The sequence below is a fragment of the Rhipicephalus sanguineus genome, chromosome 6 (genome assembly GCF_013339695.2).
Source record: "Rhipicephalus sanguineus isolate Rsan-2018 chromosome 6, BIME_Rsan_1.4, whole genome shotgun sequence".
NCBI lineage: Eukaryota > Metazoa > Arthropoda > Arachnida > Ixodida > Ixodidae > Rhipicephalus > Rhipicephalus sanguineus.
The window spans coordinates 142,878,602-142,906,051 of record NC_051181.1 but is presented as its reverse complement, the minus strand read 5'-3'; the positions used below and the strand labels follow the sequence as shown (position 1 = coordinate 142,906,051).

The 27,450-nt window shown below is 46.9% G+C and overlaps 2 protein-coding genes across 2 annotated transcripts in view; one reads left to right on the top strand and one right to left on the bottom strand.

The window, feature by feature from the left end:
- The window catches only part of LOC119396595 (rho GTPase-activating protein 18), a 200,407-nt gene that overhangs the window by 164,176 nt on the left and 8,781 nt on the right, over positions 1 to 27,450 (bottom strand). Inside the window, exons 2-7 of the mRNA XM_037663871.2 lie at positions 20,138 to 20,281; positions 19,090 to 19,152; positions 18,448 to 18,653; positions 17,462 to 17,603; positions 17,241 to 17,377; positions 16,150 to 16,203 (exon numbers count right to left, since the gene is read on the bottom strand). Coding sequence (XP_037519799.1) covers positions 16,150 to 16,203; positions 17,241 to 17,377; positions 17,462 to 17,603; positions 18,448 to 18,653; positions 19,090 to 19,152; positions 20,138 to 20,281 — 746 coding nt within the window. The remainder of the gene's footprint in view (positions 1 to 16,149; positions 16,204 to 17,240; positions 17,378 to 17,461; positions 17,604 to 18,447; positions 18,654 to 19,089; positions 19,153 to 20,137; positions 20,282 to 27,450) is intronic.
- Positions 10,410 to 14,746, top strand: LOC125759038 (uncharacterized). The gene is made up of 2 exons (XM_049417153.1): positions 10,410 to 10,628; positions 14,600 to 14,746. Exons 1-2 carry the CDS (start codon positions 10,468 to 10,470, stop codon positions 14,673 to 14,675), a joined length of 237 nt encoding a protein of 78 aa, XP_049273110.1. The 5' UTR covers positions 10,410 to 10,467; the 3' UTR covers positions 14,676 to 14,746.

The following is a 27,450-nucleotide window of genomic DNA, read 5'->3' as shown; positions in this document are numbered from 1 at the left end:
TATACAAAACGGTCTGGCCAGCATAACGTTCCGCTGCGGAAGTTACGCAAGCGGTCGAAAACGGAAGCAGGAACGAACCGCAGAGGAAACGTCCGGCTGCCTCGTGTTTTTTCCCTGACTGTGCTTCGCCATGCAGAGCGCGCACTCGCGAAGTTGAGTTTATCGGTGGCTGCGGCTAGCCGCTTCCTCGCCTCCGCTCAGGCTCCTTGAACCTCCTCCCCCCTTTTTTTCTATTCCTCGCTCAGACAAATTTGGTAACGCGCGGTGGAAACAGAAGTGTTTACGTGAAAGTGGACACAAATAGACTAGAGCGCACGCGCAAAGGGCCTTACACGCAGAGTTTACGCGAAGCGGATACAAATAGCATCAGGCCTGACCAAGCCACGAACCTAAAGGTGAGGTGCAGTGCGAGGGAGCGCCCCTTGCACGAACGATATTGTGCGGCGGATGATTTTAACAACGAGTGAAGAACTTTGAGGTAATGGTTTTACCTGACCATGAAATAAATAAATAAATAAATAAATAAATAAATAAATAAATAAATAAATAAATAAATAAATAAATAAATAAATAATGCACCATAACCGCTAGGCCACCGTGGCGGTTTCACGTATTCAGTGTGTGAGTATGTTTCGATTATTACGCAAACTCATCTCTCTCTCGACGGAGGTTTTACAAATGTTGATAGCCAGGTCTTCGGTATAGTGTCTATTTTTTTTCGAGAATTTAATCTCTCAGTAAACAGTACATCCAATATCAAAGCTGAAGCCCATCATTCACAGTTATCCAGCCAATCCCGCAGGCTACCGTAAATACGATAAGGCTCTTTTTCCACCCGACTCTTCTGGAAGTGCTCTTGCGACCACTCTGCCAAACAACCCAAATAGCTGACGCACTCAAAGCGCGCGTCAACTGAGTCATCCACTCAGCTGGATTTGCGATAGTACGAAAGCTTATCTCTTTCGTTAGCCTTTCGTCTATACGATACGCTTCGACAGAACGCATACTACGCGCTGGGAACTCGCCGAGTCTCAAAAAAAAAAAGAGTTCCCACTTCAGATGCGCCTCTCGAATCCACGGCTCCGGCCATTTATCTGTCCCATGCTTCATGCTTGTATAAATGTATACAGCAGCTGTGGTGACTCAGAATCACCGGCTTCTTCCGGCCGAGCACGAGGTCGAGAGCTCGAGTCACGGCTACAATGGTCGCATTTCGACGGTGGTGGAATGTTCAAACAAACACTCGTGTGATAAGCTTCCGGCGCGCGCTAACAAGATTCATCTGAGAAGTCTCTCACATCTCTCACAAGACACACGTTACTTTGGAAAGCTATAGAAATCAATCAATTAATCAATCAATCAATCAATCAATCAATCAATCAATCAATTTTTTCTAGAGCATTAAAACATGGCCGAAAAATTGGACCGTCTCCCCGAAGGGAGCGCTGATGGGATGCGAAGCAGCAGCGTTGCGCACGGATGGCGTCACGGGTTGAACGGCGCTAACGCGGGTGCTGCGGTGAGCGCTGGAAGATTCGTTTGAAGCGAAACTCGGTGTAGCGTTTACTGGTGTAAACATTTGTTTGAAACGCAGACACGGGAGGCGAGCGGGCGTTGAAGCCGGCAGCTGCGGCGCTCCAGCGGGTGAGGGAGAGAGTGACGTACGCGCGCTACGCGCGCACCCGCGAGGGAAGCGTGCGAGGGGTGCGTGACGTCAACGCCCAGCTGCGGCGTGACCTACTTGGCAACGCTCCAACACCTGCGCCGAGGGAAGCGCGTTGCCTCGCGTCTGTGCGGACGGACAGCGTTACACAGGTAGTCAAAGAGCTGCTACGCATCTAAAACGTTGACGTGCAGAAATACCGAGGCGGATACTCCGCAGTACAGTGTAAAGAATGCTGAATAGCTCAATTATCGAAGGATACGTAGTAGTCATAAGCAACGCGTTTCCGAGTGATAACCGCGTTACGCTTACGGGAAGACCCTTGCTGGTACCGTACACGTACACATATACGTATAATTGGACGCATACAATATTAGGGTTACCCATATGAGCTGGCCGAAGAAAACACAGCCAAGGCAAAGTCTAATTGAAATATTAAAATGAGCCAAGATCTTGCCTGAAGATTATCGATATGGTTGGATACATTGGTTAACTTCTTCGGTCAACTGATTGGCTGCTTCTGCAGAAATTTAGATCTGAGTGATAACGAGAGAGATAATAATTCGGTGCGATAAAAGCAGATAATTCCGCCTGGAGAAATATATACGCCTAGACTGATCGAAAGTGCCTGTAGCGGAGGTGTATAGTTCTTTAACGTACGCCAGTATCACAGTCCAAGAGCTTTTCTTCTCTTTTTTTTTCGCATTCCATGCTTAGACAATGGAAACTGCGACATTGTGCTCAATAACCCGTGCAGCGGGACTTGACGGATTGACATTAGAGCGCTACGATGGTGCAACGTTCAGAATACATTTAACTCGGCGATCGCGTGAGGCGAAGACCGCAATACGAGGGCTACGCGACACACGAAACCAATCGCCGTATGTATGTGCATTCCCCGAATGCCGCGTAGTGGAAAAGAGGGTTGAGCAGAGGACAGCACGGTAGCTTTGACGTTTTAACTGTGTTTTACAACACGGTGGGATTAAATGTGCCAAACGCGATAACAGTCAGCACGGAAGACTTCACGCTTCCTCTCGAACAACTCTATACTTGTGCGAATGACTACACATTACAACGTGTTTCCACTAAGGCGCCTACGTTGTGCTCACCCTAAATGGGTTGGACGAAGTACACAAACTTGTCCTCCAGCCTACGAGACTATATGAATAATAGTCGGAGCAGGCACGCGACCGCTTAGGCGGCTACATGTGTACAGACAGTCTACATAACCAGGTCCGAAAACAGGGACATTTTTTTTGTCTCCTTCAAGTTTCAAGGTTGTTATTTTCAGCGACACAGCGCGGCGTTGCCGCCCGCACAAACGCACAATACGTGAAGTCATTAGAGAGCCGCGAGGGGGGAGGAATGTGGGAGCGCACATCACAGTACCCGCTGCGGCTTCGTCTTTTTCCTCCTGCTTTCTCCTCTAATGGTGCGTACACCCGCAGAATTATTCCGGCTACAAACGGGAACAACGCACTTATTACAGAAAGAAGCGCGTACTATGCTTGTGAACAGTGAGTGGAGAAAAAAATAAGGAAGACAAAACAGTGTCAGTTGGCATGGGTATCCAAAGTTCAGGAGAAGATAGAGGCTGTCTTGAAGAAGAGAAGAACACCTGTCGAAACTTCGGCTCCAGCGACAACCCCTGTTCAAGAATATTCGTCAGTTGGTGCATAAGTAAGGCAGAACAGGCATGCTTCTGTAAACACCATGCACCAGAGCCACGACAGAAACCGGGTAGAATTCAACGTGGAGTCATACGGTACATAGCGCGCCACTTCACGAGATGATACCGTAGGATATAAGCATGAATGTCGCGTGTCAGCGAAGGAAAAATATATATTGTAAGAACATTTACGGACTTCATCGTTCTCACCTGTACACAACCATCATCATCCCTATTATTATTATTCTTCGTGGTTGGACCGAGGCAGACACTGCGGAATAAACGGTTCTGCTGGCGCTGTCTGGTCCGGTCGTCCTGCGTCTACCAATATTTACGACCCGAGATAAGACGTATTTGCTATAGGATGTTGAACCACGTTTCATTGCATCGTTATCACATGAATACCGTGATCGCGGCGGCACCGTAACACTATCGCGCACATACTATATCTTTTTTTCTGCTGCTGTTTAATACAGTAGCACACACACGGGAAGTTAGGAAACATTATAGTAGGCTATCCCAATACATAGCTAAAAAGTTAGGACCGTCCATTCCCCTGCAAGTGCATGTGCACATTTCACAAAGAGACAACACACTGATTCTTCAAAAGTATTAAAAATAAAAACCACAAACACCTAACCACAAAACCAGGACAAGCTATCAATGCGCAACACCTCGTTAAAGTTGATGCGTAAGTTCAGTAAAACACATACATGCAGGCGACACACGAATGTCATTTTCAAATGTCGTTTTCGTCAAACGCACAATACTAATAGAGTTCATAAAATGCGCTTATCAAAGTAATTATATTACTGTCTATAAGAAAATCCTGTAATGCAGTCGAGGCGCATCCCTGATTAGCGGTGTGTGAGTTGGTCCGAGTATTTTCACAACGTAAACATCACGTTTATGCAAATTACTCAATTTCTCTCACAAATGAATTCTTTGCTGGTCACATCGTGGGCAGTTATGAGCAAGCGCTTTACGGAAGCGCCGGGTGTGTAACTTGTGCTACTGAAAGTCATCTTATTTTTTCACACCATCTTCTTTTTCACACCATTTTTTCAGTCATCGGTCTCGCCTTGACCGCCGCCGCGTCCCAAGGAATCCCGGCTGACGGTTAGTGAGCACGATCAAGGGTCCAGGCTAAAGCCTCTACCCCGTAATTTGTTAGACGGGCTCAAATAATATATATATATATATATATATATATATATATATATATATATATATATGTGACGTATAAAGGCAGTGATGTCTGTTAGAAGCCGACGAGGAAGAAGTGCGCGTGGATAGAATAAAAGTATGGCGTATGAGCCACGGCACGTCACTCATTCATAGCGTCACACAAGTCGACAGGATGAAGACCTGGCAGCCACTTCATCAGCCACGCATCATCAACGTTCTCAACAAGACACCCTGACCACATACGGACCATCTGCGCACATCATCGCTGCATACAGTGACCAGCTTCATGGCAGCATCATCAGCAGACCTCGACATCCCGAAGTACGCAGGATCGGCGGACGATGGACCCGTCCAGGACTGGTTCCACCTTTTCGAGGTCCACGCTACCGCTGCATCATGGTCAGAACGGGACATGGTCAAAAACTTCAACGACTACGTCACCGGTGAGGCCTTCCGCTTTTACCTCACGCACATCTTCCAAAACAATGAATCATGGAACAAAATCAGGGAAGAAATGATCACCCGATTTAGAGACTACAGTGAAGATTCGTCTGTAATCCACCATCTAGAGAAATCTCAACTCAGCCATCGCAGTCCACGTGCTTTTCCAACGAAAACACATAGCCGTCCATCAGGCTTTCCTTCTGCACAAGAATTGGCACCTTCTACCTCTTCACTGCACCATAGGCCACGAGGCGTAATTGCACATCCCGATACAGCTGATTCGTCGTTTCGCATACGTGACGCGCCACCTGGCATTACATCAAGTGGCTCAACTGTTCTTCATAACGATTACCACATGCCTCACAAGGTCGCTGCGTTCACGATAAACGAGCTGACGCATCGGGAAAATACACAATCACACCAGGACCAGTCCAAGATGTGTCTTTCGCCACAAGGGTGTATTTCAACAGTTCCACAGTCTCACGAAAACTCGCAAATGGAACCTAGTCAAGCCATGTTTGCTGTGCTATCAGCTTCCAGTGATCACCCACCAGAGAGTCGAAGCAATGCGGAAGTTTCCGATTCACCAGATCCTGCGCATTGCCAACTGCCAGAAGCATCTATAATGAACGGCATTTCAGAACCATCTGGGGAGGTTTCTGATCATTCTGCCACACTACTTTCATCACCAGATAAGCCTTGCAGCAGAGCGCCGAGTGCCAACTGTCTACCGATCACATCAACGTGCAAAGAAAACCAGACTCGTGCTCCTACGAGAGGCCCACGTCGCCAACTTTCGCAACAAAAGCAGCAGTGTCAACAAAAGCAACTCCAAGAATCTCATAGACTACAACGGCTACGCGAACAAGAACATCGACGAACTGATACATCGAAAGCACACTTGCGGCATAAAGGAGGTCGTCAGAAAATACACCGACCAAACCGACGACAAGTTCAACATCTGAGACACCTCAGTCGCAGGATGAACCGTAAAGGAAGTTTTCTGCGCCACCGATCAAGACAATTGCGACAACACCACAGGAAAAGACTGAAAAGGCGCCAGACAATTCCCTTCTATTCTGGAAGCACACAGCCATCACCCCATCAGCCTCATTCAACGGGCTCACAAAGTGAAAACACCGCGTCTCTACCAGTCACCACAAAGCGACGCCTACGGCATCTGAGCTGCCGTCTCTACAAGGTGCTCCAATACTATTCATTTGTTACATGTCTACCAAATGTGTCATCATTAGTGTCCACGTTCAAGGCATGCTTATGTTGTCCCGAACGCAACAGCCAGCCTCGCCCACCAGAGCTCTCCTTGATATCCCCGGCCTCCTCTGTGAATCTTTTTGTGCTAATTTCACGGAACCCCCTTGTGACATGGAACTACTCCGCGTTTTGACATTTTAGCTTTAATACTCTGTTTGCTCATGTTTTGTAGTTAAACTCGCGCATTCTTTCGGGGGGAGGGGAATCCTGTGACGTATAAAGGCAGTGATGTCTGTTAGAAGCCGACGAGGAAGAAGTGCGCGTGGATAGAATAAAAGTATGGCGTATGAGCCACGGCACGTCACTCATTCATAGCGTCACACACACATATATATATATATATATATATATATATATATATATATATATATATATATATATATATATATATATATATATATATATATATATATATATATATCGGGGAGCACGATCAAGGGCCTAGGCTAAAGGCATGGCCTCAACCATCATCTGCTATGCGGGTCATAAAGAGTACACTGTCAATATTTGTAAACACAACTGTACTCTGCAAACGTGCTTGATTAAGCGATCAACTCCGGCATGTTTAGACCCGCTTCACTTGTTCTTCCTTTCCTACTTCATTTTCCTCTTTTTTCTATCCACTACCTACTTCCACATTGTAGAGTTGCAAGTCATGTACACTTTGGCTAACCTCACCGCTCTTTCCTATGGCTGTTCCCTCCCTCCCTTCCTCCCTCCTTCCCTACCTTTCTCACTCCATCCCTTGCTCCCTTCATATCACTCACTTACTAACTCACTCTCATTTCTCCACCTTACGTTCGCCTCGACTGACAAGCTGACCAGCGTTGATCGTGAGTGCACATACCGGGAATATACGCCGACGACGAAACACAGCTGCTACCATACACAGGCTCACACTTAGAGGAGAAATGAAAAAGAAAGAGAAAAGCGAAACTGTTCACGGCTTCGAAGGAGGAAAAGAAAAGCGCGTGAAGATGGCGAGTTAATTCTTCTTCCTCAAATGACCCGCCATTCGCGCCGGGCCGTGACGTTTGTGTCGCCTCGCGCGCTGGCCGTCGGCATCTCGCCCGTTTTCTTTCTTTTTCTTTTTTGTGCTTTTTTTTCTGCAAGCGTTTCCGACACGTTTTACGCCACCAAGCGTGTCGAGTATATGCATATGCACGCTGAGTTTGCCGAAAGCTGCACTATGTTCGCAGAAGGGACGCTTGCGCCTGAATGCTTTTCTTTTTCTTTTGCTTCAGTTAAAAAGAAAAAGAAATACCTCAGAAACAAACGCTCGCTAGTCCGCGCGCTCGCGCGCAAGCTTAGTCGCACAGAACACTGGTTCCAAGCGGCTGGTACGGAAGTGGCAGCGTTACGTCACTCATTCGCTCTGTCACAGGCAAGAACTGGAGTATGAGGACAAAAAATAAAAGCGAAACCAAATGTGCTCGGGAAGTTGCGCGTACTTTTATTATGCAAGAATACCATGCCGGCGCGCGCGACACGTTAATATCGATGTCTAAGGCCAGAGATGTCTTTGTATAGACTGCTTGCGTAAAATGTCGATATGCGCGTGTTAATGGCGTGGTTTTTCTTTCTTTCTTTTTGCCGTATAACAAGCGCGTTTTGTGTTACGAAATGAAGCTACGCGACGTTGCATAAGCTCGATAGGTGCAGCCTGGGAAGGGTTCTCTCGAACATATCTTGTAAGCCCGGATCCCTTTATAACAATGGTTCGTTCTGTTGTTCAGTAGTTCCGTGCACAAGGGAACGTAGGGTGCACTAGAGGCGGCTACACTAACACATATATATAGTGTAGAGCTAATGGCGGAAATATACGGTGCTAAATAGGTAAGTGGGCTCTATGTACTGCCACTTCAATTCAATTGATACTGACGGCAGTCGTATCGAACAAAAATTAATAATCCAAACACTCGCCTACAATAAGATAATTCTATACGCGAACTACAGAAGCAGCTAAACGAACGAGACAAAGAACGTTTAAATACGGGAGTTGTGCTGTCTCGTTTTCATATTTAATTATATTTCTCTGTTTATGGTGTTTAACGTTCCAAAGAGACTCGGGCTATGAGAGAAGCCGTAGTGCAGGGCCCCGGATAAGTTCGACCAGCTGCGGTTCTTCAACGTGCGCTGATATCGCACAATACACGGACGCTTCGATGGAGCGTTTCGCCTCTTCCATCGAAATGAGACTGCCGCTGAAAGGATCGAACCCGAATCTTTCGGGTCAGCAGCCAAGCGCCGTAACCACAGAGCCCCCACGGCGGCCTTTGATATATAAAGACTTTCGCATACAGTTACCGCTCTGTAAGGCTTAATCCTCCAACAAAGGCCATGAAGCTTTTGACACTGAACGTGCCTGCTAAGGTGACTGACAATGTCGGAGTGCCTTAGCTAGCGCTGATGAGTGGTACAAGTAGCTTATTTGCAGAGTAGAAGATAAGGACGCAGAGAGAGGAAAGAAAAGCGATACAGTCGTTCACTAACGCTTGCGTCCTCATTTCTTGGGCCAGAAAAAAAAAAAAAGGCGTCAATGTCAACGGCACAGGCAATAGTAAAGCTGCAGTGCTATGCTCAAACATTCGATCCTGTTCTATCGTGTCTTGCCGGTTCGCCCTGTGTAGTGCTATGCTTTCTCGTATATAGACACACATGATATCCGCCCAAGGAATCCCCAGCGCAATAAAATAACTTGCGCGAAATTAAGCCAACTTTGAGAACCTCCGGTAACGTCTCACATAAACGAGCGCCGCGGACAGCTTGCAGCGGTTGCGAAGCCCCATAACAGCAATCTTGTAACCGTGGTGCCGCAGTACGTAGGCGTGCCACGAGGAACTGCCCCGGTCCCTTCGTCGTCGTCTCTGTGCGCGCGCTTCGCAAGGCAAAGCGCTCGTCACGCTTGGGAACACCGCGGCGGCGCGCTTTCCTCTTTAAGGGTCGCTCGGAAAAATCTTCTTCCTGTCTTCGGCGCGTCCTTTTCGGAAAGCACCCTCCCCTCACCCGACGCCTGTGACTGCGCTGCTGCCGAAAGAGAAATGTAGGTTGGAAACTGATTAACATGAATGATCGAAAGAAAATATATATAAATAGCGCGCGGGCACCGCGCTCGGTTCCGCAACGCTGGGTCCAGCGCCTTCTCACCCATTCCCTCTCATCTAGTCCGCGTCGTGGACCCAGCTATAAAAGGGCGCGAGTTTTCGGCAGCATGGCACAGCCACTCCGGCGACAACCAAGCAACAGGCACCAACTTCTCCCACCACCGGTGAGTTGCCACTCTGGAACCTCAGGAGAGAACCGAGCCCTGAGCCGACAGTGAGAGCCATGGAACCCGATGCGATCAGCGCCGATAGGGCCTGGGACTTTCCATCAGTCTGCTCCTGCCGGTGAAACATACGCGACCATCGATCACCGCCTATTGGATACTTTCTAAAAGCAAACGGAGTTCTCGTGAATCCTTTATCTTGAGGGAGTTTTTTTTTTCTCCCGCGCATGGCTTCATTTCCAGGAGTTTTACTGCGCAGTCCCCGGGTGGAGTACGTTGACTTCGCTATACCGTACAAGCAAGCAGAGTCTATATTATTCCGTAGGGAAGTGTACCAGAACAGTGTCGAAGATGGATTCTAATTGTTGGACAGCTGGTTGTGGGAAAGGCTCTCCCGTAAAACGGAGGCACCATCACTATCGTAAACGTTAAATGCAGGACAAGAAGAGAAACCTGGGCTAGTTTGACGATAGTTCATTTTTGACCAGAAATGTAGGTTTCAAATAAGGCAGAAGTGCAGGGAAAGATGGAAGCATGAAGAGATGAAAAATCCTTGAACACGGGCTGTCGCTGAGGCCGACGTTTCGAGAAGTGGTCTTGTCTTCTTCAGCTTCCTGCCTTGAAGAAGACAAGACCACTTCTCGAAACGTCGGCCTCAGCGACAGCCCGTGTTCAAGGATTTTTCATCTCTTATGTACGTTAGTGAGATAACAGATTCAACTGAAGAAATGCAGTTGAGATTTGCCTGTATGCCTGTACAACCTGATCAGGACTGCGAAACAGCGAACCTAACGCTCGACCCAATGGGGCACGTGGTTAACATGTCTACCGGTCCAATACGCGATCTAAGCGAAAAAGCGGCGACTTCATGACGAGCCGTTCCTGATATATTCTTGCGACTAATGCTCTCTGCATCCACGCAGCAGCCGTAGCCGTCAACAGGCCAGCCAAACGATCAAGATGTACAGCCGCCGAGTGACGCTCACCTTCCTCTGCCTGACCCTCGTGGTGGCCCTCGTGACGCAAGAGGCCCAGGCCAGCAAGCTCAAGAAGGTGGCTAAGTACGCGCTCATCGGAGCCGCCCTGGCGCCAAGGGTCGTCCCCATCCCGATCCCGATTGGGTAAGCGAAACCGTCAACTCAAAACGCTTCGAACAGCAATAGGGTGTCGTGAGCAGAGTCGATTCAAAGGCCAACGCGACAAAAGGGCAATGGTCGCAAGGAGGAGGAGGAGGGGGAGGGGGAAAGGAAGGCAGGTCAACCAGACGCGCGACCGGTTTGCTACCCTGCACTGGGGGAAAGGGATGAAGGGATTAAAAGAATACATGAAGAGCGAAGAAGGTACTATCAGGGTACACGTGCGCCTGTCCCTCAAACACCTACAAGCGATCGCTTAATCCTGTCGATTTTAAGAACAGCATCAATGCCTGCGTCGCTTTGCTTGCCTGAGGCGCGTAGGAGCACGATCCGAGGGTCTTCTCTAACGAAGACAGCCTGCCGTCTAGTCTGTTCGGCGCAGTGCGAAGAACGTTGCGCTCGGGCACAAAGCGATTACAAAGACACAGTAGATGTTCTACTGTTTCGTCACCGTTGCACGAGTCACATCTAGAGGTAACTGCTATTCCTATGCGAAAAGAGTGTGGTTTCGTGAAAGCCACTCGCAACCACGTACGACACCGTAATGTTGCGTCACGCAGGTGAAGTTGCGATGGAACTTGCGGCTTTCTCGATGGGTCTAGTCGCAAACGTTTAACGATAGTAGGGAGATAAAGGTGTCTTGGCGGCGATAGTAAACGTGGACGTGTGACGCGCGTAATATCACGCAAATGGTTGTTTTCCGTGAGCTACGTGCTTGAGTTACACCAAGAAAAGCGTAATAGTAAACGTAAGAGTAAGACGCATAAGAAGAAACACAAATTGTGGGAGCGTCGTTTTGCCAGTGTGAGCACATTGAAACATACTGCCGTCACCCAACACCTTTTCCGCATGGCGAGAGGCGATGTAGATGACCCAGCCGAAGCCACCACACCGCGCATGGGCGGGCGGGTATGGGGCGCTTTGCGATGGAGGTCAGCAGCATAGCTGACAGGCGCCATTTGCTGTAGAACGAAGTTCACACCTGTATGTTGGCGGCGTCAGACATTGGCGAGATAGGTGCGCCGAGTGTTGTTGGCTTTGGTTGGGTGCGCCGGGATTGCGGCGTGGGCTTTGGCTCGTTTGACAGGCGGCGGAGTACTCCAAGCAGGGAACTACCTATGTGCACGCAAACACGATAAGTCATAGCATGCGCGAGAACGCGAATATAAATTCTCAGGCAATCAGGGTAAATATGTCGTCTGCACAAAGCACATCTTTCTTTCTGAGAAATCCGTAACGATTTCGCTGTGGCTTCATGCTGCAAAAGGGCGACTGTCGATTATCAATCTCATAACCCTAGCGCCACCTTGCGGGATTCCGCAGAACTCATTTGCAACTTTGAGCATTATGTATATGCCTTACCTCAACACCTCTCAACGTGATTGTTACGGTGTATGTGAAGTCCTCAGATCGAGTTAACGAGCCTTAGGTGAAGTGCTCAAATTAGAAGGAAGTCATTTATACCTACCATAATGAGACCGTTGTCAACATGCTTACGCATGTTAGCTTCTAACACATGTGGCTTGAAGCCATGATATAGCGAAGAAGCTGTTAAAGAGCTTGACCCCAAGATCGCACATTCGATTGACCTCTTTAGGTCAAGCTCAATGTATGACGTCATTCACGGAATTCATCACAGCTGCCAAGCTCCCCTCAAACTCATCGCACTTTTGTAGGCTCATGTCAAACTGAGGTTAAGGTCGACCTCTCGAGGTTCTACATTTACGGTGCAAGTAGATACGAACAGATGCCCCGAATATTTTCTACAACTCAGTTAAGTGGCTTGGAAAACACTGTTCACGCTTTTTCTTCAGACCGGAAGGGGACGACGCGAGCCTCCTACTTATCGAGAACAACACGTCGTATTCGCCTGTAGTACAAGGTCGACTACGAGAAGCCGAGAGATAAAAACATTTTTAGCAAGACCTTGCGTGCATAAGAGCAGAACACGCCAGAGCACCGTCGGCGATGGCGCCATACGTTTGCAGAGAAAAACGCACACCGCGAGGCAACACCGTGCCCTCAGTATGCGAGACGTAGACGACACGCCGTGCACTAGGAAGAGTACACAAGGCGACTTCCTATTATCGCGATTGCAAGCCTGTGAGGAAAAAATCGAGGGGGGGGGGGTGGTTGATAACCGGGCCACAATCTTGTATGCCGTAGAAGAGCAATCGTTCGAGTGCGCAATACGCCGACGAACGCGCACGATAACAGCCAGCATACGCGGTACCCGCGCGACACCGCCACGACGTGTCTCTATGACAGCGAACCGGAGTATACAAGGAAGTGCCAAAAGTTTTTAAAATTGCGGGGTGTTAGAAGCCCCGTAAATTGTTATTATAATTATATTACAATTATTATTATTATTATTATTATTATTATTATTATTATTATTATTATTATTATTAATATTATTATTATTATTATTATTATTATTATTATTATTATTATTATTATTATTATTATTGCTCAATCCAGCGGTAACACCATTGAACGAGTCCAGAAAAAATTCCTCAGCATATATAACCATCGCTTTGCTAAAAATGACGCTGGATCTCGTTCAAACACTGCTGAATTATTATCACTGCCATCACTTCACTGCCGACGAAATCGCTCTGATCTCTTATTTCTTTACAAGCTAGTCCACGGTATCATATCCTGCCCTGTACTTCTCAATTGTGTAAATTTTCGAATTCCGCGTAAGTTAACCAGAGAGAACAGACCGTTTCAGGTACCCGCCTGCTTCTTCCAACACTCTACCATTCACAGAATACAAAGTCTCTATAATGTTAATTTTCTTGATCTTGACGTTTTTCATAGCCCACAGTCATTGTTTTTATCCGAGCTTTGCACTGTTTTGACATAGTGTGGCACAATGTACAAAGTCTTCCCTTCTCAGTCTTTCCACATAGTTGTATATATGCAATCTAATTTTTTATTCCCCGTCAATATTTCTCGTGTTGTCTTATTTTACTCCTCCCCTTTTGTGTTCATTTCTCTTTGTCTACGTGTTTTGCTCTTTTTATTTCTGAAAACTGTCTGTATTGTATTGTTTATTTTTATTGTTTTTTTTTTGCGTGCGCCAGCACAGAGACCTTACGGTTGTTCCTGGGCACGTTAAATAAATCATTGATTGATTGATTGATTGATTGATTGATTGATTGATTGATTGATTGATTGATTGATTGATTGATTGATTGATTGATTGATTGATTGATTGATTGATTGATTGATTATTACTATTATATTAACAATAACTAAGTTGTTATTAGGTGGCAGCACAATTCCATAGTATGTCCCCACTGCGTGTCACCGAAGTGTCAAATAATAAACGTTGTACATTTAAGGTTGAAATCAAAATTACCAACGCAAACTATATAAAAGAAGCTATTGAAGAATAACATATCACTAGCTATTACTCCTTTTCATCCAACCACTTGACAGGACACCCTAGCCGAAGCTGTCTAAATCATGTTTCGTAACAAGTGAGCCGTGCTTCGCGTGAGGTAATCTTATCTTTAAACACGTACGAGATCTTGTTTAAACGAAAGACGGTCCGCAAGACCATAGCACACGATCGCTTCGACCTGTCTATACATAACGCAATCGCACAAGAGAAATACCGGCGACACAGGTGAATTGGCGCGTGGACGTGAGATCATGCTTCAATGACCTACATGCACCTTGTAGTCTGCAGATGTATGGTATGATCTCTGCAACCACCCTCCCCACCCCCGCCAGTGATACTATGCTAATAGGGAAATGAAGGGGGGGGGGAGTCGTCAAATGTTATAGGAGTATTATATATAGAGCCAACATAGGAACTTTACACATGGCGAGTCACCAACTTGGAATGGCCTATGATCTACGGCTTGCAGACAATAGTGAATGTTTTACAGATGTAAAAGTCGTTAGGACTGCGGTACTACGAATGACTCTTACATCTTTTACAGTCACCACGCCCACTACGAGCCCCACTACGACCACGGCTGGCACGCTGGTCTGCACGGCAGTCACGGATGGTGGTGAGAGAACCAGCGAGAGTGGTAACACCACACGGCAACAACAAAGTCAACTCCACTTAAGTTCCCGCTCCGTACGAAGAGCGATCCGACCACCAAATGAGTGACCAGTCAACTTAGTTTTTTTTTTTACGTGTTTGTATATATACACTAAGTGTGTAAGCGTACCTGACAAGCCTACCATGGACTCACACCGTGTTTGTCGTCCTCGTCTCCTGAACCGACGTCTTCTCCTTGTTCCTGTCCAAACGTCTTCGTTTTAATAAAGCGAATAATTCATTGACAACCCCACACAAAGCCCACTGGTCTTCGTTCTTCGCGTGTGCACGAGGTACTCATTTTTGGGATGATTATATTCAGGAAACGGCGCTATAAGACGGGAAGAAACGAAAGACCAAAGCGCGGTCAGCGCAATGGTCTGTGTTCTTTCACTCCGTCCCGCCTCATAGCGCTGTTTTCCTGAATATAATGCACAAGAGAAGTCGATCAAGCAGCAAAACTTGTTACTACAGGCTATAACGGGCTCACAAAGCTCTGAAAAGTATAGCACGCAAGACAATGTGAGCCTGCGCCTTTCGTTGCTCGTCCCCATCGGTTTTGCGCAGTATCTTTTCGCCCAAGAGCATATGCAACGATACTGTTGTGCGAAGTGGCGTCTGAGTCACCGGCGCAAACTTACTCCATGACTAACAAACATTTGCCTGCTCGTCCGTCGAGCGAGATTCCAAGTCAGCTTTTCAGCCCTATCAACAGGCCTCGGTACATTACGGTTACCCTGAATGAGACTACGAACACCTGCACACGGCATATCAACACACGTACTGTGTTGTTTTTTCAACTATCAGACGAACGTCCTGCAAGATACTCCCGTTACCTGTATACAACCACATTGTAGTAGGCATCCGCGGGGAAAGAAGCTTGAAGAAGCTATACAAAATGTCGCTAAATAGCCATAGTCGACTTCTAAAGAGACACGAGACGAGTTCGGAAGAGTCCAGCTTCAATCGATAGTATTCGGTCACTCGTGAAACACCAGTTCGGTGAGCTGTAATGGGCACTTCCTGCGGTAACGGTGTAGAAGCAGGAGTGTACCTGCAATCCTGCGCGACCACGGTTTTGTTTTTACATTCTTGTTCATAGTCATGGAACACGATAATCGTTTTTATACTGGAGCCAGTAGGCGCTTCGAATATCACACGGGCCGTAGATCTACGGTTCTTGAAATCGTGCGGCTCGTAAAATCAACCACACGGAGCAGGCAACAACATAACACTTCCCAAGAAAGATGCGTATGTTGAAAGGCGAGCAAACGGCGCCGTCGGGCATCGCGGATCACGGGACAAGTTGCGCCATCAACTTGTGTACTCTTGCATCACAGCAATCATCAAAACATCGCGGAATCCGCGCTGAAGCCGCTCCATGTCGGTGGGCTGTGGGACAGGAAAAAGAGAAGAAAAAAAAAAAAACGCCGGACGACTTACAGGAAGCTCCTGGTCTTGGCTGTCCAAGCTGAATGAGTCGTTGAAACCGGGTTGCTGAGTCACGGCAGAGAGAGAGGGATAGTGAAATTAGGTATAGACAGAGCTGGAAGGTCACATGGCATACATGTATACTGACAAATTCATCACCCTCAGCACAGAAGGCTCTGAGAGCGTCGTTGCGTTTCTTGCGGAGAACTGGTCTTGAGAGACGGACATTAAGCAGTGTCGTATATCGTATTCTTCTGTCCTTTTTTTCCTCCTCCTTCTTTTTTTACTCCTCTTTCCTTTTTTTCACCATCTCTTTTCTGCCATCTTTTAACCCGCTTACCGCTTTCCCCAGCAGAGGGTAGCCAGCCGGTCTGAGAACCGGCTAACCTCTCTGTCCTTCCGTCTATTCCGTCCTCCTGATTTCATCGTGAAATTTAAGCGTACGCAAGAGACAAGGACACAGTGCAGGGAACAAACGACATATTGTGTCCTTGTATTTTGTGCAAGCTGAAATTTCACCATGAACAGTAAGTAACCAACTCGGCCAACCTTCAGCTCTGATAAAGACAGTGGGTCCAACATTTTAACCATGCCATGACACGAGATACGTGACCGTTATGTCGTGCCGGGTTTCTCGTTAGGACCTCAGAAAGCAACTCTACACCCACAGCCTGATGGTCACGATAGAACATTTTGAAATCTCGTGCATCCAACATGGCTAACAATTCGGGTGACGAGGCAAGAGGCACGTTCAGCACGTCCGCCTGTTGGCCATGTAAAGAACCCACACCAGAAGCCCAAAATTCGCACTTCCGCGCAAAAGTGCAGAATTATATATAGCGTACATACCGAAAAAAAATAAGTCCCAACCCACATTATGTGATGAATTATGTGTGGTGAATTATGTGTGATGAATTATTATGCGGTGAATCACATAAAATAAATCACATAGAGTCCACAGCGGACGCGAATACATCCGACGGGCCCTCGAAAGAGCTCGCAAACGTACGACCTGACGGCCAGGTACGGAGACACCCGTGCATCTCTCAGAAACGCATGCACTACAAAAAGCCGTCTTAGAGGTCCTCGCAAGCAGCCCGTACCAAGGTCCAGTCGACCCCGGGCTGGACCGCGACCGGTGACTCGTCCTCGTCGTCCTCTTCGGGCGGCGTCAGGGACGCTGCTTCCGCCGGCGGTCCTCGCAACGTCCCTTTCATCTTGAACCCCAGCACGGCCACGCCTGCGCAAGGTGCGCACGTCAACGTGAGTCGGCCCTTAATCATCTTGTGGCCGTCAATTTGTCATTTTTGTTCTTTATTTTTACCTTTGACGTCGGGCGTAGCGATGGCGTCGTACTGGTTCCAGTGGTTCTTCCACAGAGGACCCGGAGGGGCACGACCGCTGGGTGGCGCGGCGGTCGACAGGCGCATCTCGCCACGGCGTCCGTCCGCGGCGTCGCCGGCATTCTGCAGTTCGCAAGTAATGCATTAATAAGGTCACCTATAGTGAATTGCATGGCTAGAACATTGACAGCTGCGGTGAGAGAAAGTTTTATATCAAAGAAGCGCGGTTTTCTGCCGCAGAAAGATACGAAAGAAAGAAGAACGGGTATAGGAAGTTAACGAGAAAATAAGATCTAGTTCGCTCTAACCTACACTGGTAAAGTAAGATGAAGTCAAACAGACTCACGATCACGCAGGTTGACACAAATAGGCATCATGTTAACACCAAAAAAAAAATCTGTTTAGGCCTTCAGCCAATTATCGTAACGACGACTCTGTCGCACACACCGGTCAGGTCGGTATCTCAGAGTGGTCCCTTCCGGCATTTTTCTGAATTTTTGCATTCCGAAAGTGGTGTATACATGTATAACCACTTAAATGCTATTCTGCGTGAAACAGCATTCCTGGTGCATTTACACCTACGTGACCAGGCATATAGCTGAGTAGCCAGCACATGACAGTTCCCGTACTTCTTTGTTCATCCAGTCACCCAGTGTTTTCTATGCCTCTCAATATGCACCGCAAAGGTTAAGACATAGCGTGACGTATACAGCAGGTAAGGCAACACATTCTGAAAGTGGGAAGGCGACGCTAACGCAAGGTAGACGGCAAACAATGGCTGGCGACCGGGACGTGTACAAAACAACGTGACCCCAAACGACTTTTCAGGTAAGCTTAGCGTTACGTTAAGAAACGTCGAACGACGCCCCGATTAATGGTCCTGCTTGCGCGAGTGAATTCTGGCCAAGGGCTCGCCAGTATGCGTATATACTGCTGCGGAGCGTATGTGGTATGCTGAAGCGCACACCTGGTGGGCGGCCGGGTCGAAGACGTTGCGTACGTCTTGTCGCGCGTGGTGCTTGCGCCGGCGCAGAGTGACCGTGTCCAGCCGCCTCTGGACGGCCGCTGCCTGCTCCCGGCTCAGCGTACGCACGTACGAACGTGCCGCCGGAGGAGGCGCCACTGGTGGCGCGGATCCATCATTATGCTGGTGATGAGTCCCGCCGCTTGACCCTGCATGTTTTTTAGAAGTTTTAAGTGAATTAAGGAAGGAAGGAACAGGAGAGAAAGGAAAGGCAGGGATGTTAACCAGTCTAGAAGGACCGGTATGCTACCCTACACTGGGGGAAGGGATGGGGAGATATAAAGAGACTTGCACCGGCGGTTATAGCCTAACGACGTTACCATGACTGTAAGTGAATGAAGAGCTAACACGACACGATGACGAGGGTGCCATGCACTGTTCTGCTCTAAGAGAACTTGTACACAGGGACGAAGGGACATTTCGCAGTAAATCTCTCTGGTGTTATATTATTACAGTCATGCCGCAGTTCTATCTCCTTAAGCAATGCCCGACTTAAGAGAGACAGATTTATTATGGTAAAAAATCTGATCGCTTCTGTGCAAGATGGGAACTCCCAGAATTTACTAGCCACGGAAACGTACTCACCGAGGACATCATCGAGCACGAAGTCGAGTCCCACCTCGCGGAGCCAGTCGGCATCCTGCTCCTCTGTGGTGAGAGAGAAAACAGCATTAAATTACACGCGATGCGGAGTTGTTAGCCCGGCTGATCGTCTGGCATGTCATGCAGTAGGTGATAATTACGTCGCAGACAGGGATAGCAAAACACGCATAACACATACGCGGTCGTAGACACATGCATATGCAGAAAAAAAAACAAAAAAAGAGAAAACGTGTTGACAAGGAGGATGAAGGGTAACCACAGGGAACGTATTCACAAGGTATTTTTGAGGTATGGATGTAAGACCTATATACACGGGCCACTTTGGCGAGGGCGCGAGGTGAAAGCCCAGCCTTAGGCCTAGTATTGTGGTATCGTTACTGGTGTTTTTTCCAGCAGCAACAAGTATTGAAAGCAGTATGTTAAATGTTAAGATCGACAACGCGATTAAACAAACACAAGTGCACGCGCAAATGCCGGCACAAAAGCACCTAAATCCATTTGGAAGTAAGCAAACATAACTTGCAACCGTCCTTTATATGGGTGCCTGATTTCGACGGCATGGACACGTGCACCGAAGAAGTGTTTTTTTTTTAAAGAATAGAGTACAAGCAGTGACAGATAGAGAGAGAGAGAGAGAGAGAAGGTGATAAGTAAATAAGAGAAAAACAGCGGCATTGTGCCAGGGATTTAAATCGCATTGCGGAGACTAGCAAGTATCGATCGATAAGAGTACGTCATCTAACGCGGTGCACGTAAAAGCTGGTGTATCGCATTAAGGGAGAGAGAGAGAGAGAAAGAGAGAAATAGGAAGAGAGAATCAACTTTATTCAAGTAAAAAGAGTATTTTTCACAGAGGGATGGCCGTCAGGCCGTGCCTGGCCGCCACCTTCTCGGTTCGTTGTATGAAAGACGAGGGAAAGGTGTGCGCCAGCTGCCAGCGCGTATACTGTGCTCAAACAAGACAGTAACTGGTTCCGGCTTGTTTCGGGACTATGTGCCAACTTGCGAACATGTTCGACAGTATGTATACCCGGATTCTGGTGGGTCGCTCGGTCGTCTTCCTCTTCATCGTCGTCGATGCGGAAGTGATCGCACTCGCTCCAATACACATCGAACTGACGCCCGTGGCTTTCGGAAGCGGCCGACGAGTTCCAGTGCGCTTCGTCGGTCGGATCTGCAAACACACAGTATACAGAGCCATTATATAACACTTCCGGCTACGCTTACTCTCAAAGCGGAAACGGAATAGCTTCCATTTTTATATAACGATCTCCACGGGAAACGCCGGAGAAAGGAAACCAATACAACGTTTGCAAACAAGCTCGCGTTGAGATCGACACGTACAGCAGCGTTGTTCCAAAGTATCTATATTTACTATACGAGAAGACAGAGTTCGATATTTGCGTGAACTCCGAAGAAATACACACAGTATAGGCGACAATATATTTTTTTTTTACCCTTTTCTTTTGTTGCGCAGTGCTAAGAGACAACTTTAGCCCAAAGCTAGCGCACGTTCCGCTCCACTTACGACGACAATGTGGATGAAATATAAGCGGGCGGGACTGTCGTCGTTCTTGAGCCTATATTTGTGTGTGCGTGTGTTCACCCTTGTCGTATGCACAGCTCGAGCAAGCTGGCTAATGCGGGGGCCGCGAACTTCCGTTTCCGGCAGAGCTTCGCCTCAGCGTCTACTAAGCATCGTAAACGCTCGTTCTATAGCGGCGCGAAGGTTGCAAGTAAACAATGTACGACATACATTGTTACTCGATGGCTTTCTTTGGCAGTGTGGTCTGTTGACCCCTCAAACATTCTATCTTTATTTACCAGCGAGCATATGCAGTTAATTGCCAATATGCTTCTGCGTACTTATGTGGCTTCGTCAACAGAGAGGTGCGAACTGATGTTAATTGCTCAAAAGAATAGCCACCTGGATTTCGGAGCGGGCAAAGCGGAAAGGCCATGTATAGGCTACACCTCCACAGCTTGACGCTGAAGCAAGCACATACGCATCTCTCTGTCTCTTTATCATTGAACGGAGCTTTACGAGTCAGCCCGAAGCGGGAGTACGCACTAAAGTATAGTCCACCTGAAGTCGCAGATATTTGAGATCAAACAACGTAAAAGAGGTGACCGTATAGGCGAGGACGGAACTAAGTGAATACGGATGTTTGTTCCGCAACGGTTCGACAAGGAAGTCGCGCGGAAGTGATTTCCTTCTATACTCAGTTTACACGCAACATATATAACAGTATGTGACAGCTCTATGAAGAGCCGCCGAGATAAAAGAGTGCTTACGGGAACGTTCCGCTCTTTAGGCGCTTCGAAAAGCAACACAAATTTGGCACGCTCAATGTTCCTGCTTGCCTGTGACCATTCTAGCATAGCCTCCACCCTTCTGAATTAACTATGCCCCCTAAATATTTTTTTTAAATCTTGCACCATTGTGTTTGTCGCAATTGTCGCGAAAAAGTAATCGTCATGCGTGCTATCAGTGTATTCACTCTTACACGGGCAGCACTCGCTGGCACTGGCGCATGTTTACTAATGCTAGCCAGATATGACTGATTAATTGCTAGTGCTGGCTAGCGTCGGCTAAAATTAGATCACATATAGCCTATCCAATGTTGTAACAGCAACACTGCCATCATTCAATGTAAATCCAATGATGCCCTCGCACACCGTGCTGCAGCGCAAGATAGACAGCAACCCCAGTTGTTTCTCTTTCAGATCGAAAAGCGGTTCATAGAAATCCCGGTTTGTGTCCTATAAAATGTATAGCATTAAAGGTTTCCCCACGCGTGCGTAAACTATAGGATATTTTGCTTGAAAGAAAGAGGGACAACGCAAGCCAAGACAGGTACGAAGTGTATCGGCGTAGAACATCGCTGGATGGCGATCGGCGCGGTTCAGAGACTGTCCCCGGGGTGTTTTCTTGTCGATGAAATTTTTTTTTTCTTTTGCCAGATCGCCAGCAACTCGCGTGGGCTGTGACTTGGCACGCCTTCGTGGAACAACAAATGAGTAACAACTTTGCCAGCTGTCCCCTCACTGGACGCTTTTGTCGTCACTGCGTCGTGAAAAATCTTGGCACAGACGCGTGAGCTTTCAGTATGGCGCAAACTTCGAGAAAGGACCGTATTAGTTCAAAGCTGGCGACGAACCGCTGTATATTCGTATACGGCGGTCTCTTACGCAGTCTTGGCGATATTTCTACTTGGACGATCACATATACACGAGTCACGTTTTCAGACGCGAGCATCTTTACGTGATGAGTCACGTGTTTTTCCTGGAACGTTCCAGCATCACACTATAGCCTAATAGATAAAGTACTCAGGAAGCAGATAAGTGCAATCATCTGCTCGAACAATCGCTCGAAAAAGTCGTTTTCCCCCTGAGTATAGCAATGTAACGAGAAACAGTAACGAAACATTTACAGATAGTACAAGTAAATAAATAGCAAGCAGTGCTTCGGCATGCGCGTTACAGTGTCCACAATATTCTGTCCGCAGTAATCTGTGCGGGGATGCTTCACTGCACAAGCTCATACTCCTTCCCCTTACGGAGGTGCTGCCACCTATAGCCCGATCTCGCGGCGAATAGATGGCTTGCACGTGACGTCATGGAGGCAGCTTCTGAAGAGAACTGGGACTCCACGATGGCGGCTTTGATGACGAACAATTTGCGTCTATGTGAAAACGACGCGGCAGGAACGTCGTTGTGCGTTAATAATGAAATAACCTGCGTGTGATGTTTCGATAATCTGAATGTGACATCGGAAACGTCGCGTCCCCACATGCTGGTGCCCCAACCCGGCGCTTTCAGTGACGACAGTGCAAGCCATCCATAGCTCATTTGCGCACGCCTATGATGGCCAAAACAGTTCCTCCACGACGCAGCTGGCAGCGTGCTCCGCCGTAAGCAAAAAAGCCTCCGATCGACAGGCTCTTCCGGCTCGCTCCAAGCGCAAACAACGACTCCGCTCGGACACCCACCGCGAGAGAAGTGACGCAAACATGGCCGTCAGGCATCGACAGCGTGCCGCGCCCTGCGCATAGGGCGCGAGCTCACTTTTTCGCAGCTGGCCTGCCAACAAAAAGCTGCCGCGGCCGCCACCTGTTGCGTCACAACTGCCGCAAGCGCTTCGAGCCATTGACCGTCGAGACCGGCTTTTCCGCGTTCGTTGTTTGTGTATAGGAATCACCCAGCGCTTATACAGAGGAAAATACGAACGAGAGAGCGTCTCGTCTACGCGTCAGAGATAACAGCTACTTCGCTGTGTGTTTCTTATTTGCAGAATTTTTACCGTTTTGTTGAAAGAGTGGATCTTTTGTTTTTAACTGAACACGATTACCTTCGAAATTGGGTCTACAAGGCTGCACTTGAATACACACCAAGTTACTGTTGAATACACACCAAAATTGTTGTTTACTGTTCCTGAAAGCAGAAAATCAAGTACACGAAGAAGATTTTATTAGTTTTTTTTTTTTTCAATTAGCGCAACTATACAAAGAACGCTAGATTGCAAATGAACAAAATGAGAACATTCATCGCAGTTCTCAGCTGTTTACCGCAGGAAAGTTCCGCCTATTACCCGTAATGGTACTAAGACATCAGAGACCCGCAAGCTAACGAAAAATACTTGCGAAGAAGCTGGGACGAACGCGGAAAGCGACGGAACGACAACTGACTGATGATTAAACGGGCCCTGCAGCACTTTACCAAGAAATCATCTCATGACCTAACTATCGGAGTTTATTATCTCGCGAAGCGATTAATTGCCGCAAAAATTTCCCGAATACGTAGTGTACGAGCTGAGTTACGCGGATCTGTCGCACGCTTTAAGTGCTTTCTTCCTCCTTTCGTCCCAACGAGTGCGCTAAAAGCTACACAGCCCCCCCCCCCCCCCCCCCCACAAGACGAATTTCTGCCTACTCCACTGCACGGGGACGACGACAAAGGGACAGGAAGCTACGTCAGCGTGCGTCAGCACTTTTTTTTACCGCCTTGGCTCACGTTAGGCGTGTTCACGAGCGCGCTGGAGTAATCACGATAACGAGCACGTTATATATATATAGTGTAAAAGAACGAGAGGACCCAACAGCTAGGTGTACACGGCACTAAAACTCTCTATAGAGAATTTTAGTGCCGGGGGCCCCAAGCAGCTTGCGCTCTTGTGTGCTTTTCATGGTGGCGGCTGTTGAACAAAAGAAAGCAGGCAGAGTAAAATTAAACTAAAGGATGCAGAGACGCAACGGCTAGGTGTCCACGGCACTAAAGCTCCCCCAATGACGTACCAACAAGTCCCACGTGTAACCGTATAGTCATCTTCCGGAGAGCTTAAAAAGTTGCGAGTTAGAATCGTAGCCAGACTTCACACGAAGTCACTTTCACACGACTGCTCATGGCTTGCAGCCAGGCTGTAGTCAAAACAAATCTCGAATGACGAGGTATACGCGCTCTAATAATAAACGTGCCCCCGGCAAACTATCAAATCACGTCGCGCGGCTGCAGGAGTATCGGATAGTGATGCAAAACTATCGGCAAATCGACTACCGATAGAATTGATAGTTCTTTTTTTAACTATCGATAGTGAAAATAAACTATCGATAGTACTACTATCAATAAACTATAGGTAGCATTATCAATAGTTCAATCGATAGTACCGTCGGTAGTATTACTACTGACATTACAATCAATAGTGCTGTGAATAATTATGCTGTTGCTGGCAGGCGATAGCAGGCTGGCAGGCCTACTATCAGCAATACTCAGTTTATATAATTTATGAGCAATTTTTTGGCGAAATAAAAATTATTTGATCAGTGAAAATGCAGGAATATGTCCATCAATAAATTCATATTCAAAAGTAACCACCTACACCTTACAATTAACAACCCTTGTTCTTGATATTTTTATTTTGAGATCACAAAATGCAATATAAATTTGAAGCGCACAGTGCCTTCAAACGTAACGATCTCGTTTGCTATACACCTGAATAATTCAACTTAGTTGTTATGCGTCAGCCAAGAATTCTGGTGAAGAAGCGCAAGTATGTCAAATTTCTTGCCCTTCAGCCTGTCCCTCCTATTCTACACACTTGGGAAACGAAGTTTATGATCCAATAAGTTGGCGCGGTTGATTCTATACTATCGGTAGTACTATCAGACTCATTATTGATAGCGCTATCGATAGCTTTTATTACTATCGATAGTTCGATAGCGACTTAACTATCGATAGCACCATCGATAGTTCTGCATCTCTGGTATCGGAGCGAGCGGTGTCTCAACTCTATGAAACGCGGGGATCGATCAAGTTCGAGCTCTGTACGACAGGAAAGTTACGAATCGCACCGCGTGCTTAACGATAATTAAGCATCGCTGCAGAAGAGCAAAGGTGCTTCACCCGTCGAGAAACACGTGTTTCGCACATCGCGAAGGGGCTTTGTTCTTCACGCGATCTGAAATGTCAGCTGAGGTCAGTGTTGCCTTGTTATCCATATCTTTGCACCTACCTACATCGCGATCAACAGGGCTGTCAATGGCAAGACAAAACAAAAAGAAAGCGTCCACACATCATGTTATATATATATATATATATATATATATATATATATATATATATATATATATATATATATAAAAGCTGCAACGTTTTCTTCGCATGAAGAACTTCAATTCTCCCCTTTGACATAGTAGCCGCCTAACTCCACTAATTAGAAAGTTAATTACTTTAACTTTCTTAATTACTGCTCCGATTGATGTCTTTAGCCATCTTAATATGCCTGCGGCATGTGTGCGTGCGTGCGTGCGTGCGTGCGTGCGTGTGTGTGTGTGTGTGTGTGTGTGTGTGTGTGTGTGTGCGTGCGTGCGTGCGTGCGTGCGTGCGTGCGTGCGTGCGTGCGTGCGTGCGCGTATATGAGAAAAACGCATTTGATGTAGTCTACAGTCGCACGTCTTTAGCGACATCTTTTTTGGCTCTTTCCATCTCCGTTTTCCGAAACGAGAGCGTATCTTTTGAATAACAACTCATAGTAAACACGGAACAACAACTGAGACAAGAGGAGCGTTGACTCACAAATGAAGTTGTTAACTTGCGCTGTTAATTAAAACCGTTGACCTACGCCAACACGCCATGCTTGCTGTTTTAATCAAGATCGCACTGACTGACAGGAGTAGTCACGTTCTGCGCAAAACCACGAAAGAAATAAAGAGACAGGTCAGATCGCAGTCTCTCCCTCTTTCTTTTACAGCTAAGCTGTACATGGCTAATCGAAACCACAATTCGCCCGTCCTATGTACACTCTTTAAAAAAAGGAGTTAGTAAAAAGGTAGTAACTGCAAGCAAATAGGTTGTAACTACAACCTTTTGCCACCTATTTACTACCTGCATTAGTAAGCATTTACTAGGTGCAACCGTTACTAACTTTTTGCTACCTAATAAGAACTTGTTGTTGGGCGAGTTGGTGAGTACTTAACATCGTGGTTTAGCGCTAAAAAAGACAGACACATGTGACAGACAGGACAGGCGCTACTAACAACTGGTTTATTGCAAGGGTTGCAATGGAATAAATACCACAATGGTGCGCAGACGTGTCATATCAAGAGGCGTATCATATAAAGAAAAAAGGTACTAACTGTGTTAGCGACACATCTATCTGCTTGTATAGAAATGAGATTAGGCTTTTTGATGCCACATGCCTGTAGCCTGATAAGTGGTGACGTCTTGTTACGCGTTCGTCACGTCTGCGCACCAGTGTGGTATTTATTCCATTGCAACCCTTGCAATAAACCAGTTGTTAGTAGCGCCTGTCCTGTCTCTCACATGTGTCTGTCTTTTTTAGCGCTAAACCAGGATGTTTGTATACCTGTTTACTACCTACGTTAGTACAGTAACTGCAAGAAAATAGTAACTGTAGCCGTTACTAACTTTCTTGGGCTGTTATTTTGGCTCACACCCACTCTGGGGGATTTTCCAAGAATCGGGTAGCTCAGATAAAATATTTAAAATATAGAAAAGAGAATACTTTGTCCTTTTGTTTAATAATAAGATTTTTTATCAGAATTATTTTTTGAAAATAAAAAAGGGGGTTCGAATGGCTTCTTAGCGAAAAAGAAATAAGTTAATAATACAAGAGAAAATATAATAGAGCCTACTTTGGTTGACTATGAAGTTTTGCATCCGTGGTTATTGCGTAAATCTCATTAACTGTGCTATGAAATCTTGAACGGTCTCGCGTACTTTCTTGTCGCTGTGCGCCCAAGGGTCAGTGCACCCAGGAATTGTAAATTTGAACGTGTTAAATCTAATCCAATGATGCGTAACGGTGTTTCTAGATATCACTTTCTT